This window comes from Meleagris gallopavo, chromosome 1, assembly GCF_000146605.3.
Source record: "Meleagris gallopavo isolate NT-WF06-2002-E0010 breed Aviagen turkey brand Nicholas breeding stock chromosome 1, Turkey_5.1, whole genome shotgun sequence".
In the NCBI taxonomy this organism is placed as follows: Eukaryota; Metazoa; Chordata; class Aves; order Galliformes; family Phasianidae; genus Meleagris; species Meleagris gallopavo.
The window spans coordinates 19,745,459-19,763,754 of NC_015011.2; the positions used below are offsets into that span (position 1 = coordinate 19,745,459).

General features: G+C 40.2%; 1 protein-coding gene across 2 annotated transcripts in view; it reads right to left on the bottom strand.

Annotated features, from left to right (window-relative positions):
• The window catches only part of PLXNB2 (plexin B2), a 237,336-nt gene that overhangs the window by 60,819 nt on the left and 158,221 nt on the right, over nucleotides 1-18,296 (bottom strand). For both annotated transcript variants that reach the window (XM_010706204.2, XM_010706211.3), the window contains 7 exons: nucleotides 13,804-14,914; nucleotides 12,002-12,184; nucleotides 11,014-11,136; nucleotides 7,194-7,294; nucleotides 4,889-5,015; nucleotides 2,947-3,097; nucleotides 497-611 (listed from right to left, as the gene is read on the bottom strand). In XM_010706204.2, the coding sequence (XP_010704506.1) occupies nucleotides 497-611; nucleotides 2,947-3,097; nucleotides 4,889-5,015; nucleotides 7,194-7,294; nucleotides 11,014-11,136; nucleotides 12,002-12,184; nucleotides 13,804-14,914 (1,911 nt within the window). The remainder of the gene's footprint in view (nucleotides 1-496; nucleotides 612-2,946; nucleotides 3,098-4,888; nucleotides 5,016-7,193; nucleotides 7,295-11,013; nucleotides 11,137-12,001; nucleotides 12,185-13,803; nucleotides 14,915-18,296) is intronic.

Below are 18,296 nucleotides of genomic sequence, written 5' to 3' on the forward strand. Positions count from 1 at the left end.
AGTTTGAGAACCACAGAAAGCTATTTTTTTTTTCAGAAATATAAGTAAGGATTGGAAAACCGTAGCATCTCACAAACTTTAAGATTGAGTCCAAGGAAAACAGAAATGATCTTTATAAACCTTCATATATTGAGTTAAAAATGTGGAGTTTGAGTTGGCTGTGTCTGTTCTGGGGCAGTAACATCTCAAGTGAGGAAGATGATAGTGGCAGAGTCCATCTTTGACCATCACATTTGAATGCACCATAACCCAAAGCTCCAATCTAACACTTGTGGCAACATGCAGTAAGTAGACATCCACAGAGCTTACCTACAAGTACAATAGCAACTACCAAAAATAGCAACCCAATGAACTGCCCTTTAACTGGATCCCTCATTAAAGTGTAAGATAAAGAGTTTGGATACTGAAAAATTCTGAGTGCCGAAGACTTAATTAGTAACCTGAAGCACGATGTCACAGGATCTCAACATCTCAGTTAGAAATTTGAAATACTTACGGCTGGTTTTCATAAAGATTCATTGCTTCTTCACAGTCATAAAAAGGGTAAGTATGTGATGCAAAAAATATCTTGTTCTCTCCAAAGGTTAACTGTAATGGAACCGAAACGTGATCTATCACAAAAGAAAAATAAAAAGGCAAAAAAAAATATATAAGTGGTTGTTGAATTCTTTAGCTCTTGAGCAGAATGATACAATAATACTTTTATTATTTACAGTGCAGGCAAATATTTAACTATACAGTTGATGCTTTAGATCTCATGACCTATTATATTTGAGCTTTGCTTTGTCTTTTTAAACTCTACAATTTTTTGAGCAAATGGTTTTCAGAAGAAAAGCAGAGATAGGATAAATGGAAGAAGTAAAATTACAGAATAGCTTTACTTATGGAAGTGTTTCTCAGTGTTGCTATCACCATACTAGAATTTTAGAGTCTGAAAGAGTAAGAAAAAATGAATGAAAGGGTAATTGAACACAGATGAAAACTGGCATGAGGACAGTCATATAAAATCAAACATTATCTTACATACGAATATGTCATCATATAAAATTACTTGTTTCATTTGTGGATTAAAACTGTCATTGTCATGTGAATTAAAACAAGTGGTCTTTGTGGTTAACGCTCAACAATGCCCTCAACACAAAGCTACCATAGGCACTTGTGATCTCAGTTTGCTATACAGGATTTCCCCACAAATGTACTTCTCATCTGGATCATTACTGAACTAAGAGAGTAAAATTTATCTTTGGAAACTGGTGTTTTCTGTGGTGAAGCTGCTTAAGATGCCTTTTGCAGAAATCATTATGCCCTTGTGACAAGCTATTTCACAAGCAATTGGGCAGTTTCAAACTCTGCTTTCCTTGAAGAGGTTCTTGAAAGACCATGAGCAGAATTACTGGAAGTCACTTTTGCCTGCACTAGGTCCCATTAAATATTTCAGACTGGTAGAAATGCCGGAGGATTTTCTAACAATGGGGCTGCAATAAAACATCATTCCTTTCTAGAAATATCCCATTCCCTTGGAAATGGGATACTGCTACAGTAATCAAGGCCATTCCAAACTCTGTAGGGCTTCTAAATAGTAAGTGGATGGGTCTGGACTTTCTGTCACAAGCTGCCTGTGTTAATAACTGCCTGCATTCTGCAAAGTGTCTGCCACCCTTCTGAACATCTTGATATTATTTTTGAATATCCTTTCAGATTGGTCACTGTGGGAAAAACTCAGGAAAGTATATTATTTCTAGACGACTTGGTTACTCTCATGCCATTTCAGACAGGCTTCTAGTCTTACATTTTATGCTGGAAGATGTCAAGCTGTCATATTTATCAACCCGGTCTCTTTATGTCCTACTTTTCAAAATATTTAGGGAATGTGAATTGGCCCTAAATAAAGTAGTGCTGTTTTAACACTTCGCATAATCTGATACCTTGACATAGCCCAGCTATTTTAAAACTTGAGAGATTTTAACATCATTACATGTTGTGCAATTAAAACTGGATTTTGACCAGCTTCAGCTTGAAGAGAATTTAAGCTTGTCTTAAAATGTACTTCCAAGTACCACACTCTTGGGAAGTTCTGATACATATGAGAAGGTAATCCTAAGGGGTACCTCTATACAATGTGCAAGAACATTTTTTTAGTTGTTTAAATTTGATCAATTAACAACGAAGGCTGTGTTGCCAGTTTTATTCTATGTGTTTATGTATCAGGATGTATGAACTTAAGGCTCAAATAAAGCACTATTTAGGAAATAGCACAAGAATTATGTTTGGCAAAAGACCATAAGTGTATATCAGTGGTTCAGAACGGTGGTACAGCCCTTAAGAATATGATCATGTATTTTTCCACTGGTCTTTCACTACTGCAGAAGATGGAGGGCATGCAGTGGAAGGGCCAGAAGGCTTTATGATGGAAAGGACAACCTTCTGACATGGATCAGAAGACTAGTTACTGAAATATAGTCGAGTATAGCAAAACTAAAACAACACATCTTCATATTGTGCTGCTCTTCCAGCCTCATATCTCAGTTTGATTAGAGTAAGATTAGAATAGCTGAATTTTGCTTGTTTAGGACACAGAATCCCTCTGCTCCTGGTAGAAATATCACTGAAATGGTGACTTCAAGAAACCAAGAAACCCCAAGTTTTGGGGAGGTGTAGTGGCATGATGCAGCTTCTGTGGGCAGTATCAGTTAGATCAATTTTGCTGAACATTTTGGTGGGAATGGCACAGCTTGAAAAAAACAGCAATGGAAAAATTTTGAGTAAAACTTTCTCTTTTTAAAATTAATGTTTGAATGGACAAAGATCAACAATAGATTACATGAGTCAAGGGACTGGAAGAGGAAAAAAAAAAAGTGCATTCAGTTCGTATAAGAGGATCACATTAGAAGCAGTGGTTTATGTTCTTTCCTTTCTTATGCATGGCAGGTAGCAATATTTCTTTACCTTGACCTTTCGGTGTTGGAGGAATCATATCAGGCGGGTCACAGATAATAACTCCTTCATTTAATTGAGCACGATGGCTTGTTTCACCAAAGGTACACCAAAGTTTGTCACTAGTGCTCAAAGTAGGCAATGGACTAACTGTCAGTTTCACCTGCAAACAAATTTTCAACAGGTAAAATATGTGAAAGAATATTTGAAGAATATTGAAGAAGCAAGGCTTATGGCCACAGAATTTTCAGCTGTTTTTTTTTCCAGCTAAGGGTGATATTTTGGCTAAAGCACAAAGTGGTTCTCCTTTTCAATTTTTATTTCTTTTCTTCTTATTTTTCTGCCACTTTTCCAGTCTATCGGTCTATGCTGAATAAAAATGGTACAGAAAACTCCTCCCTTATCAGTGCACTAGATCAAAACGAAAATGTCTCTAGATACAAGCCCAGCCCAGCCTTTTGTTCTTGTATTCAGCATCCAGTTCAATAAACAGAGTAGTTTAAGACTTAAGTAAGTCTTGAACTTTATGAAAATTACATTAACTTAGGTGTTATTAGCCAGCAAATAAACCAAGGCTGGATGAACTGGAAAAGCTGGAGTTTGAAAGGGTTGAGCAGATAAAAAGTGGCTTTCTCAAGACTCAGTGTACATGCAAAAAAAAACCCCAAACCCTGACATTTATCACTACTACTGAAAAAGAATTTCTAAGAGAGTGGTGATGAGATCTTAATCTTCCTAAAGAAATCATCAATACAGTATGCATGTGACAAACTAAAGGCAAAATAAAGTGGGAAAACTTAGCAAGGCAGGAAAAAGAAAATGAAATGAGATTTTAGATGCTGCCCTTGATTCAATGTTTCAGGTATGTTAATTCTACAGTTTAGGTTTTTTACATTTTGTGTTTCCAGTAGAAATGAGGATGGTTCCTTTCTCACTGAAACTGGTCCGCTATGTTATAAGCTGCAATATTTTTTGGTGAGTAAAAGTTACTACGAGGAGAAGATGGTGCAATATTACAGGTTGTATGTAGATGCTCATTTGAAGTTGGCTTTGTTTTTGTTGTTTAGATATTTTGGCCTGATATGGCCTGATATTTTGGCCTATATGAGGCACCAAAGTCTTGTCAACAACAAGTTGACAAGATCTGAACTAAGAGAAGGTGTGGATTTTAACGAGGCTATGTACATTCTAATGACACTTTTTCTCAGCGTAGAGACAACCTTAACACAATGCTGCTTACATCATTTAGGAATGAAATTAAACTAACCCAAAGTGAAGTCTCTTTCTTTCTGATTAAGAGAGATCAAAAGCCATTTAGTAACTTCACTCAAAATTAACCTGATTTTACTTGTTGAGCACAACTAGTACATCCTCAGTCTGCACCAGCATGCTGCACTTGAAATCAAAGCAAGATATGACATACTGGTCACTCTCCAAATGCTTCATTTTGTCACCACGTAGCAGTTTTGCAAGCCGAATTTAACTTCTCCACGTATGTAGACAAATTTTGCTGTGTGGACAAATCCACTGCCGGATTTTAAAGAAACAGCTTATGCCTTCACTACTTACTCAAGTTTATGCTCAAGTACGCTGAAAGAGGATGCAAGGGCAACATGAAATCTCCCCTATCAATTATCTTTTATAGGCTATACAATATTGTGCAACACTTTCATAATATTCAGATAGCTCTAAGTGCTTTGTCATCCATTATAATACATCACTGTGGTTTACAGAGAAGGTTAAAAGGAGCATTTCTTAGAAGAAAACATTAACTACAGCCTGCAAGAAGAAAAGGCAAGAAAAGAGCACTGTGAGAAATCTGAAAGGTTGAGATACCTCAAAAACTTTATATTTCTTGCTATCACCATGCCTAAAGAAAAACAGACATTAATTTGCTTTGTAGTCACATCAATGTGCTTTAAGAACATGCAGGGAAAGGATTTTCTTGTCATACCTTAGCAGGGGCTCTACGACTCATGTTTTGAGGGTCTGCACTGATGATAGTCATACATGTACCACTTGGACTCCAGAGCCAGTCGTTCTCCTTATCAGCCATTTCACAGTCTGCCCTCTTTGTGCACCTGATAAAATGGGAACAAAACAAGAAGTAAAGCAATATTATAGCTGGACTCTGCTTTCTCTGAACTAAACAACAATTCAGGGACTAGAGACTGAAACTGCAGTAAAAGATGACTGGAAATTTGCTTTAATATTGACTATTTAGGTTGCTATCAGAGATCTATTAAATGAATAAGTGATGGCGTAAGTACTGACCATGTTTGAGATATGGAAAGCAAGTAGGGAGACAACACATGTTGCACAATGTATAGGATTACTCCACTCAAACGTATGAACACCTAATAATATTTAACGCAGCATCAAAAAGAGAATGGAGCCATTGCCCCATTTCCTGAAAGTAGGCTGATTAATCTTCATTTTAACATGTACCAAACTCCTGGAGGAGTGGGCACCACCTTTCTGTAGGTCAAGGATGACACCCATGTGTTGGCAGCAATAAGACACCTGACTCGTGAGGGCAGAAATGTGATAGAGCAGTGCTGCCTGGGGCACACGAGAGCTCCTGTGGAATCTCAGCACAAGAGAAATGCCGCTTTCTTGGTGAAGGGCTTCATTAACTCCTGCCACTGTTTAAGATCTCTCTCTGCAAGGGCACCCTTACCATCTCAGGAAGACATCAGTGGCTGTGCAGCCTCACCAAAGATCCTGGGAGATTTTCTTAGCTCCCCTACAGAAAGGATGTAAAGCAGAGGTGCTGCAGGACAGAATCTGCATATGTGGCTACAAAAGCTTGTTAGAACGTGTGCTGGGGGACAGTTTCATGCATATTCTTTTCATCCTGTGCGATGCTTGTGAGAAAACTCTGTAATATCTCTGGCTGTTGTAACAGAAGTCTATTAACTCATCAGGGGCCTTAGTACAGTACAGTTGCTGAACAGTTCTGCCAGCACTACCCTAAGGATATCATTTACATACAAAGTCTACATTCATATAACATGTCCCTTAATACACAATTAAGCGCTGCATGTGAAGATGAGACAGAACTTGGTGCAGGTGAGAAAAACATTAGAAATCATGTGCCTCTATTTCTACTGGGAGAAATACTACCAAATGCAAAAATTCACGTTTGCTTGTTCTCAGAGATCATTAATTCTTCAAGTTATTGAGGTCAGCGGTTGTATCAGAAACCTGAAGGGAAATCTAGGGGAAATTGCTTCCTGTATGATATATGACACGGCCTTCAACTCTGAGTAGCCAGGAGGAGTTTGAGTTGCGTGTTCCAAATCCCCAGGTTTCATCCACTGAAGCTGAAGCCTGGTCTTGAAGAGTTATTACAGAATATTGCATAAATGTGTATAAATACATAAGTTTCTTTGCAGTGCTTCACATTATGCTGCACAACGGCCTGTTAGGTAACTTAATGTGAGAGTTCACATTTTCATGCAGGAAGCTGGAAGCCTGAAATTCATCTGCATGCTATAATTAAATAGCCCCTTTGTTCCAACAGCAAGTACTTAGAACCATGAATTCCCAACTGCTCATGCCAAGGGGTTAATTAACTTAGTAGTCAAAAAGAGAGCTGTAGGACTATGTTTGCCTCTCACCACTCCAATCAATGCACAATGTAAAGAAGAGACATCCAGAATTGTTCTAGTTTGCATATGTTTGAATATTAATTCAGATAACCTCTGCAGACAAGTCAGCCAAAGGCCAGGTTCTGCCCTCATGCAATGAGGTGAGAGCCTGGTGTATCTACATGTCTCCATAGCTAACATTTATCAACAAACAGCCTCTTATCTATATACTTTATCTTCAGACATTAGCAATTTCTTCCTTTACGCTCTTTTATTATGTTTTGCATCTCTACTTAAAATAAATACTATATTTTCAGGATTTTAAATAGGTAGCGCTCTTAACTTCTGGGAGAACATCTGACTGCATGGTTCAGAGAGCCATAAAACTTGCAGTTGCAAGATGTATAATGATTTTCAGTACCAGCAGAAGCATATATATTTTCCCAAACTAATGAAATCTGCAGAAGCGAACAGGGACTTATTTGTGTGCATGGAAGATTGATACTAATGTCTGTGTGATAAAATTCAATCCCTATCAGAACTGAGAGTCTGAGTACAAAGAACTGGAATCGCTACGCAAAGCAGTAACAGAAGGCATATGCCACATCTCGAGGCCTCCTCCAGCACTTCCACTGCCCACATCTGCAGAACCCCTGTGGGACTCACCTGCCCTCCCTCACACACCAGCCGCAGTACGGGTCCTGGGCCTGCGTGCATTTCTCACAGTCTGAGTATTTGTGGCACTGCTGTACAGGAAGGCGATGCACCTGGGGAGCCAACAGCAAGACAAACCGTCACGTGTCTGAGGAAGGCACAAGGAGACTGAAAAGCTTATGGATAGGATTGCACAACGCTGCTGCCCATTGCAGGAGAAGACCCCTCATAACTACGTTCAGGGCGCAATTTGGTTTTTTAAAAAGGAGCCTGGTTAACCCCCTGGTCATGATTTAAAGCTCAAATTCACATACTTTCCTGCTCTTCTTCACTCCAGTGTTCTCTAGTCTCTCTCCAAACTAGCAGAATTCATTGCCATAATCAAGAATCATGAGAAAATCTTAAAAAGCTGTTCAGTTCCTGCAGTTAGGTTAAGTTACTTCTGGATATGTGCATTTCAGCAGCTGCTGCAGAACAGAAATGTGAGAACATCTCTTCCAACCCAAGAAACAGCTACTGCAGGGCAGATTCTTCCTGCAAGTTAACGTAGCACTAGCTAGATCAGTTGTACGTACAATATCCTCCCCCTGTTATTAGCACAAGGTTGAAATCCTTTGGAAATGTAACCACAAGTGGCACTTTTAGTCAGAAGGCACTGCAGGAAGTCTGAAAATCTCAGAGGGCCCTGGTGCTTGCAGGGCTGCACTTCTCCATGCATAACCCTGCTGCCATGCAGTCTTTACAACAGAGAATGGAAATAACTGTGGCAGGAAGCAGCACCGCCAGTTCTCAGACTCCCTGTAAATACGTGGCTTCTGGTTTTGATTTCCTTTGGGGGTGAGAATAAACAATTTGGTCTTTCTTTAATGCCCAGAAAAATGAGATGGCACATAAACAGCACTTTTAATTATGCTGTTGCATTGTGCAAGAGGGGAAGGGACATTCTCCTCCCAGACTGTTAAGGACCATGTTTTACCTATGAAGAGTGATGTAAGCTTTTCTTTTTTCTTTTTTAACCTAATCCTCTCATTTAAACCCACTGGCAGTTACAAAACTACTTTGCAAGTATGAATCTGGCCTCATTTCACATTAGGAGAGTTCAACCTGACTCAGGCAGGGCAGATGTACTTGATGATCACCAAAGGTCTCTTCCAGCCCCTACAGTTCTGGGATTTGGTGACTCAGTTAAGGAAAACATCAACATTTGGTAGCTTTCATGCATTTACTACTACATAGGCTTATCTCTTCAGTATTCTCTTTTTCTTCCACACGCTTCTTCCTACCCCGAGCTGAGTTACTGGCACACCGCTTCTCTAACCAGCTCCCCTCTTGTGAGTAATTTAATATCCAGTGAATGGCTTTTTTTATGACAAAGTGTCTGTTTCATAATTCTGGCAAGCAGATACAAGCTCCAGAGATTGGCCATCTCTACAAGTTTTACATAAACTGAAAGGTTTTTTACAGAAAAAATAGCAGCTCGGCTTACAGACAGCTTCAAAACACAGAGAATTTAGAGATTTTAGGGTTTTTCTAATTGGCACTTTTAACCAGAGAGAGAGGTAAAAGCCATAGCAAGCACAGAAAGTGGTGAGAATGGTGACTGCCACAGGCTTCAGTTTTACTGCTGATATGAGACATATCAGAAGGAATCCAAGATCCTCCCACTTCTGTTTACTTTTAATGACCTACACTGAATATGGAAGGAGTGGTGCAGTCCTTTCCAGCTTCAATGGGCTCTCCTGACCCCTGCCCAGCTCCAGGAGAAGGATAAGAAGGAAGGAACTGACTTTTGAAAGCATCTGCTCTGAGCCATCCACTGCTTGGTAAAAGGAGGGAGGGGGAAAGGGAGGAGAGAGGGAAGAAATGAAACAGGAAAGCAAGAGCTGGATTCTCACTGCGATCTTAACCTCTGTATTACTCTTCCCTATATTTTGTCACCATCTAATTTATTTTTAAAGGCTGCATCACATTATCACCCATCGCATCACTTGGGTGGCAAGTGCTGCATCTGCCAGGCAGGTCAGTGTTCAGCATGCACAGCAGCACAGCAATTGTGCACTTCATTGTTTACCTCCTTTTAAATAACTGCAAACCATTCTAACTCCCAGGGCAGGGTTCTGGTACATCTTTTCCCACAACTTGCAGCTGTTCTGAAAACAGCAGAGCATGTTTCAGCATTTATTCTTCCCCCCTCACTTCTGTCACTTCATTTCTTCCAGCTCTGAAGGCCTCCGTTCTCCTCTATCTGGCTTTCAAAGTGGGTGGGACTGCTCACTGTAATTAACTCCTGGAGATGACAGTAATGTAATGCCGTGACAGAGCTCCCAAGTTTAGTTATTCACATTTAAGCTGAACAGGTTTTGTAAAAGAAAATTATTATTCCCATTATTTAGAAACTGATGTGTCTATGAGAGCCACTAAGACAAGATTAAACTGAAATACTTTATTTGGGAGAAATTTTCTGCACTCTAAATTTAAACATTTTGTAGAGATGGAATTATTAGCAGCCTTCCTAAATTCTCTATTTCAAGCTGACTATCACCAGGAAACCTGCCTTGCTTCAAGGGTGCCCCAGTGCTCACGCTGCTCAGGGCACATCCTGCTGGGGACGTCAGGGCTGAAGCAATGTGTTGGTGTCCCATGAGGTGCCAGCGGTGCAGCCTCATGTAGACTGTTGAAGTTTGAAGTTCTGTTCCAAATCTGAAGTACCAAATACTCAAAAAAATGGCAGTAACCTGTAGGAATATGCTTCCCCCACCATTTCCCCAGTACTCTCCTTCCACAGCCATCAGAATTCTCCCTGTGTTACTGCTGCCGGGGCATTTCCCATGTCCCACTGAGCGTCCCCATCAGTGCTGCAGTGGTGGCAGTCTGTCACTTCTCCTGGAGAGCTGCTGGACCATGAGTGTGAGTGACCACATAGGGAAGTGCCATGAGCAGGTTGCAGCTATGAGTGGCATCCCTCCCACCTTCACCTTTCATTCTTGCTTTTTTTTTCCCTTCAAAAATCTCCACTGTTCCAGCTTGGAGAAGGTGAACCAAGAAGAGACTGCCTGTTACTTTTGTAGCAGTTTGACCATCCCTTCTGCAGCAGTACAGCTCTAGGCAGAAGCTAGAAGTGTTTCCCAAAGCTTTAAGTCTCTCCATTGCTTCTTACCTTTTGACAGCAAGACCTGTGAAAGCTCTTGGCTTCTTTAAAGATATGACAACACTGCTGTGTCAGCTACTAGCATCCCAAGTCCTGAAGTATTCACAGAATCTCAGAATGGAAGGGGTTGGAAGAGACTTCAAGTCCCTTCCATCCCTCATCGAGTCCAACCCCCCTGCTAAAGCAGGTTCCCTACAATAGGTGGCACAGGTAGGCAGTTCAAGCATTCTCCCTGTGTGGCTGCCTGACCCTGTGGCATTCTAGTGCCAAACATCACAGCTTCATCCTTTGCCCAGACCCCATTAGAGAGCTTCAGAGGTGAATTCACTTCCTGATCTCACTCTGAGCATTAAAGATACAACCGTTCTCCAAGTGACAGTCAAGTGATTAAGCCCATCACCTCTGCTTAAGGGAGCAAAAAGCAGAAGGGGGCTGAAGCTGGTAGAAGGAGGTACATAATTCACATGCTGTTTTCATCCACCCCATAATCCCAGCAGCATTTTCATTTATTTGCAATATCCTGCTTTCCTTCTGCCTTCAAAGATTCACACACAAATGCAGTGCAGGAGCAGCCCCAGTGACTGGGGTGGGTTCCAGGAATGACAGAGAAATGTTCAAATCTCAGGTAAAGTCACAGAGAAAGTTAAAATGGACCTGATGCTTAAAAAGAGAGGGATACATTACCTTGTCTGTGGTCATCACATATAGATATGCTTGGGTTTTGTCAAGGACCAGATCATTCTTTATGGGTTTATTCAGTTCAATAGTCAGAGAACTGTACTCAGTTACAGTGGATGACAGGAACACCTGTTCCATGGAAGAAAGAAGGGTGGTAAAGGTTGCCGTTTTTTTTTTATTATCATGAATGAAAATGCTATGTTTGCTCAAGTTCACAAATTCATATTGGTGAAAACATTTCAATCTGAAGTATTTAGCATTAAAGGCAGCAAGCACAGCAGAAAAATAATGGAAAAGAAATTGCTCACAGCTCACAATAGCTAGTATTTGCATTGATTTTTTTTTTTTCCTAAATACTGATTTATTTGAGTGTTGTAAAACTCAAATTCTCAACTTGGAGCCACAGCTCTGAAAGGTTTTCAAATTTGCTCCCTTACAATAAGCAGTTGTATCAGCTTCAAACTTCAAACAGCATAGTGACACATGGCCATCACTTGTCTTCAGCAAAATAACACATACGGTGTGACAGTCTCCATAGTTTAACAGTATGGACACACAATCCCTTGAACTACATGTTCCCAGAGTCAAAGCTCCTGCTTTAGCTTTGTATTGTTTTCTATATTCTGTTCACTGAATGGCCACAATGATTACAAATAAAAATGTGCTCTTAAACGAGCAGGGGCTTGAATAGATATAAGGCCAGAGCAGATGTTAGATTACCTAGGGATATTTTTATAAGGCTCCATGTAGGTATCTAAACCTTTGGGAGAGTATCATTCAGTCAATGCTAATTCTACCTATGTACTGGAAAGCTGAGGTACACAAGAAGTAACTTGTCTTTATTTTTCTTTGAAAGTAAAATACCGAGTGCCAAGAGAATCTGCTCCTGCTATGTGATCCTCTAAATCACGTTCACTTCCAGAGTATCAACACGTTATCAGAACAGTTTGCAACCTATTCAACACGCTCCAAGCTTTGAAGTCATATTTGTTACCTTAAGAATTTTTCCATCTGAAGTCCCCAGAAAGGCCACGGTGTGCCCATTCTCCACAGTCACAGTAACAGCCGTGAGATTCATCCCTTCTTTTTGTAATACTGGCTTCTCTATAACACCATTTTTACTTCCCAAGAGGTATGGTAAGTGTTCAGAGCCACAGGGGAAATTTTTGCTTGCATTCTAATAAGGAATAGCAATACAGAACGATGTTAAACATTCAGATCACTAATTCCCAGCTAAGAATGAAGTGTAACCCTGCTACCACAATGATACCCTTCAGACATAGGAGAGCAGAAAGAGAGAAATGGGTTCCCTGTCCACGTTACCCAAGCCAACGAGCCGCAATCAGAAAGCAGTCTGCTAATTGCAAACTGCTTCAGTGCTATTGCTTTCCAGGAGACATAGAGAGGAAATGGTCTTTGTTTCTGTTTCACTGCAGAAGCACAGATTAAAAAGTAACCAGTTTGTTTAATTAGCCTGTCATATAGATCAGGTTTGCCAATTTTGTTTTGAGGACTGTTTTTCAAGCTGTTTTGGTTTTTAATTTGCTGCACTCCATAGAAAAGCAGCCCACTGGCAATTGCCTTGGTGAACATTCAACACGTTCAATATGCTTTAATCTGAAACTGTGGAAAAAAGTTCATCCACACCTTGTCTTTCCTGCTACTCTGCTCTCTGATTGGAAATCTACATTTCCCTTTTGTGTAATTTGGTGCTCACCTCAGGTGCAGGGTACTGCAGTGAAAAATACTGGGGTTTGGAAGCAAAAAGAATTTTGACTTCTATTCAGTGTTAGAGATCTACTGCATGGCTGTGACTTCATGAGATGAAGGATTCTGGATCAATCCCAGTAATGACCTGTATTCCCATGCCTCATCCCTTCAGATGTTCACTCCTACCCCTGGGCTGCAGCACACCGGTTTTCAAGCTGTGCTCAAGCAACTGCTTATGCAAGTGTGTAAATTACTTGCATTGGGGAATTGAGACATCTTTCTTCAAGTTTGCTGACTTATTTTTAAGATGATTCAGTCCCTCAACCCGCTTTACAGTTGGCTGCAGTAACAAATGGCATGCACAAGTGAGGACTGGGAATAGGTTGAGAGGCATGGACAAAAGTAAACATCTAACAGAGAAGCTGAAAACTGCATCATAAAGCCAGAGCCATAAATTGAAAATCAGTATCTTGAAGGATGTCCTCCAGTATCGAAGGCAATGAAAAGCCACGAAAAGACATGCAAGGTCACCCTCATGCTGAGGATCTATTTTGAGCCAGAGAAATATATGAAAGCCACCTGAATATAAGAAACATGCATATTTCCAATTATCTGAAAATTCAAATCCAAGTGAGAAACAACACTGAATTCCAGGTATCACCTTCAAGATCAATAAGACCACTTAAAAACATTATAGATATGTTGGCTGTGAACAGAATTGTCTGTAGTAATCATCTGGAAGCTGAACATGGGCATAACAAATCACTGCTTATAAGTCGTAATTTCCACACCAGAAAGAACACTTTAAAGGAAATACATTCATGAAACCAGATAATATTCGTCTTTTAGAAGACATCAACTCTTTTTCAAGATACTGTAAATTATAAATATCTTGTTGCTTCTTGCTTGATCTGTTTCACAACATTCCCAACCACATTCAATTTCTGTAGTGAATCCACTGAGTGAACATAAAGTTCTCAATCATCTAATCTCACTATATTTTATCTCAAAGCTACATAAAATACATGCAGTTGTATATTTTCCACTATTCCTATCACAGATTCTAATATTGATAACTGACTTTACCTGTCCATGTGGTCCACATGGGTTTTCTACTGCAAAGAGTTTGTAAAACATGCTGGTATTCTTATTTGTGTAGCAATCATCCCGGTTTTTCTCCATTTTTTCATTGATGTGCCTCAACGAAAACACACACATGGCAGATTTTAGGGAGCCATTATCTTTGTTTACTTTGCTGAAGAGTGCAACGAGTACTTTGTCATCCGAGGCAGAATCTGTAGTTTGTCTTTGCTGAGCCATGCTCTTGGCCAGCTCTTCTCCTGGGGTGGTGACGTAAGCAGAATGGCAATGATCATAGGAACCGTCCTCATCTTTGCAACCCAAGTCCATTTCAAAGTAGGAATAATAATGGGCATCATCTTTGCAAAGACGTGCAATTAGTGTGCGGTTATTGACAGGCTGCTTCTCTTGCTGGTTAAAAATGAAATAAACGTAATTTTTATCCTCAAAGACTGTCACAAATTGCTGTGTGCTTGAAGAATGATATGCTGACTTAACAGCCGCCGAGTCTGAATACATTTCAAAAATGTCTTTCCCGTCCTTCTCGTGGAGCTGCCGAGTGCTGATTATTATCCCATTATCATTTGGTCCATTGCCTTTCCCAACAAACAGCACCTGATCATTGTCCAAGGAAGTGATCAGCCCCACCGTCGATACATTCTCATCGTTGCTTGCTACAAAAGACTTCTCTCCACTGGTTTCCACATAATGCGTAACTTTGGTAATGTTTTCTAGATCTCTGGTGGCACAAATCCCTTTAAAAAGGCTTCCACACACCACAATTGTTTTATTTTCCTTGTTCAGCAACAATAATTTGTTGTAATTGTCAGTCAGTACTGCCTCTTTACATTGATTTTCTTCAATGGGAGGTGTGCATTTTTTGTTGTCCTTTCTTGGCCCTGTTTCCACATGTATCCGTACCACCAGATTTTCTGTAAGCTGATACAGAGCATTTACCACTCCCAAATAGATTATGCCAGTGTCATTATCCACTGTTAGATGATTTAGCTCTGTGGCACTCTGAAAAAATTTCAGTTCCTCACTTCTGGAAAAGGTGATGCAAAAGCAGCTCACAATACTTAGTGTCCAGATCCATAAAGCCATCTCTACGTAATACCTAAAAAGGGAAAAGAAAATCGTGAAAATTAAAAAATAAAATAAAATAAATTCAGCAACGTGAAGTTTTATTTAATGATTTCGGACACAAATATACTCACCATTATGCAGACATTACAAAGATTACATAAAGCGTCAAATCTTGTTAATTGCCTAGCAATTTAATATGTTGGGGAAGGATGGAACAAGGTCACATGTCCAAGTGTTGATCATATAACCAGTTAGATAATCCCGTGCTAAAGCACAATGAGGTCAATGGACAATTTGAAACATAACAAGAAGTGGTAGCGCTTCTCCAGTTTCATATTGTGTGAATTGTTAATTACTGAGATTTGAAAAACAAGCCAGATGAGTCTGGCATTTCAGGCAGAAGGAGAGAATCACAGAATGTCCCAGGTTGGAAGGGACCTCAACGATCATGAATCTCCAACCCCTCTGCCACATGCAGGGCCACTAACCTCCACATTTAATACTGGATCAGGCTGCCCAGGGCCCCATCCAATCTGGCCTTGAATACCTCCAGGGACGGGGCATCCACAACCTCTCTGGGCGGCCTGTTCCAGCACCTCACCACTCTCTCTGTAAATAATTTCCCCCTGACATCCAACCTAAATCTTCCCTCCCTCAACTTAAAACCATCTCCCTTTGCCCTGCTGTTATCAACCCCTTCAAAGAGTTGATTCCCCTCCTGTTTGTAGGCTCCCTGTAGGTACTGAAAGGCTGCAATGAGGTCACCCCACAGCCTTCTTTTCTCCAGGCTGAACAAGCCCAGCTCCCTCAGCCTGTCTTCGTAAGGGAGGTGCTCGAGCCCTCTGATCATCTCTGTGCCTCTCCTCTGGACCCTCTCCAACAGCTCCCTGTCTTTCTTGTACTGGGGGCTCCAGACCTGGACACAGTATTCCAGTAATACTGGGGACATTTGGTGTTGCAGGACTTTCTGCATCTGGCTTTTGCTCTTTGAGAATCCTCCACTGCCGTAAAGCTGCTTCCTATGCAACGTTGCCTATGATATTACTGGTATGCATTACAGTCTGACACTTCAATTCATTTTAGCACCGCAAGTGAACGGTTTTAAATCTGCCTTTAAAACATCATTTAATCACTGAGAGTTTTATGTGCTAAAGATGCTTTTATGTGTTGCATTGTTCAGCGCCTTCAAACCATTTCTACTTCTAAAGCAGATTGCCGGGCTGTGTGGAATTAAGCAAACACTTTCTGAGACTTGTAGCCTGGTCTAATTTTAACCACAGGACCTAAATAATTAGGCAAATTCAAACTGGCTTCCTAACAACTGAATGATTTTCAGTGTTTTCTGCAAGTTTTTCACTCTGAGAGCATAAAACAGAAGGCTTCCGCCCTTCGGGGGGGAAAAATAAATTGTGTTTGGAGGAAATACAGAAAAAAACAAGTATGATCCACATTTTTTTTAATTTTCAAAGTAAGTCATGGGACTCCATAGTCTGATGAGGAGAGATTCTGTAAACTTACAGGGAATCTGGGGACAAATCTGAAAGTATCTGGAACTGTGAATAGAACTGAAAAAATGAAACCCACAAAAGACAAGAGAGACATTCAACAAAGTAAGCTAACGGGAAAACCTGCCAGGAGGAGGAAAACAGCAGAAAATACCAAAGGAAAAAAAAAAAGAAAAATAATAAAAGGAGCACAACAATGAAGGAGTCACCCTTCTGTGCCAGTTATAACTGCTGTTTTAGCAGCACTGACAGACTATAACGGGATGGGAAGGAGAATTCTCTGAATTATAATTTATACTGGATAACTAAAGTTAATCATTAATCAATGGGGCTGCAACAGCTCGAGCAGGGAGGGAAGAACCTTGGGTGTGAGAAAGAGCCACCTGTTGGGTCCCAACACCAGCCCTCATCACCTGCCATTCTGCCTTCCTGTAACCACATTTTGCTCTTCTATGAAGAAAACGTGTGTGATGGTAAAGCACTCTAAAAGTATAGTGATTCTAACTTTGAAAAAAAACAAAAACTGACAAAATGTAACTCAGGATAATGATAAAGACCAAAAAAAAAAAAGTCTAACTTGAAACTTACATTGCTAGAGTCCTTATCACAAACCAGACCAGGTGGCAGCAAAATGAGGTCAAAGAAAAGCCAGCTCATTACCAACAGCACAAGTCCAACTTCTAGTGATAGGCTGACCTCATGTGACAGTGACCTGGAGAAACCTAAGAATTATACCCCATTCTTGAGACACATGGACTTCAGCACATGCCTTGCAAGGTAATGAGGTGTTGGACTTCTCTGCAACAACCTTAGACCTTGTCTAAGAAACTCAGAATGAATTCTGATATTATTTATAAGAAACTCCTATTTCTTTCTGCTCCCAGGGACCCCAATTTTGCAAACAAGCTTTGGTCCCTGGTCACATCTCCACGGTTAATGGTATGTCATCATGCATGTCATCTAATTTCAAATATTGTCTCTGACATTTATCTGCAATGAAATAATAATAATAAAGAAAAACAGCTTGACACAGTCCTGCAACGTTGTTTCACAACAATTTTATCATTCCACCATCTATTGTGCAATGATCAAATGCAGAAAAAAACCCAAATTCATTTGTTCATGCTTTTCCCACAAAGTAATTATTGTCATCTCTGATCGTAATCAAAAAGCCTTAAATAGCTCTCCTTAGAAAATATGCCTCAAATGAACGGATAGTAATTCATTCTATCTTAAGCTCTGGGCGTGGTTCACCCCCATGTCCATTTATTTCAGTGGATTAAAAAAATACAATGAAAGAGCAGAATGCATCTCTTTATTTCTAATTGTACTACAGGTACTGAATTGTAATGCAGCCATTAGAAATGGATTGCTTAGCAGCAGTCATCCATGCCATGTTTTGTCCACTCGGGGCACTCAGCTCATGGCACAGAGGCTGCACTGGCAATGCACATGCCTTCATCCCCTGGGAGAACAAAGAGTTGTGCTGGTTCCTTCCAGAGCCAGGATTGAAGGAAAAGAAAAAGAAAACAGAAAAAAAGAGAAAAGAAAAAGATACTTACAGGAGTAACCCATCTGTACAAAAATGGGTAACACTTCCTACTATTTCCTGCCTTGTTTACTTCAGATGTAAAATATGAATGACAATGGCAGTCTCTATCTAGTCTGACTCCAGACAGCAGCTAGTAGATCACTCCAATTTTATTCTGGACTATAATGTGAGAGTCACCAAGAAATTAATGACGGTTTGATCTTCATTAGGATATGCACATAGGTTGAAGACATTTAAATCCGATTAGACATATTAGAGGAAACTGTCTTTTGCAAAACTGGGCAAACAAATCCTTTAAGGCACCAAAATGAAAAGTTTTATTTAAATTATTCAGAACTACATGCATTCTCTATTCA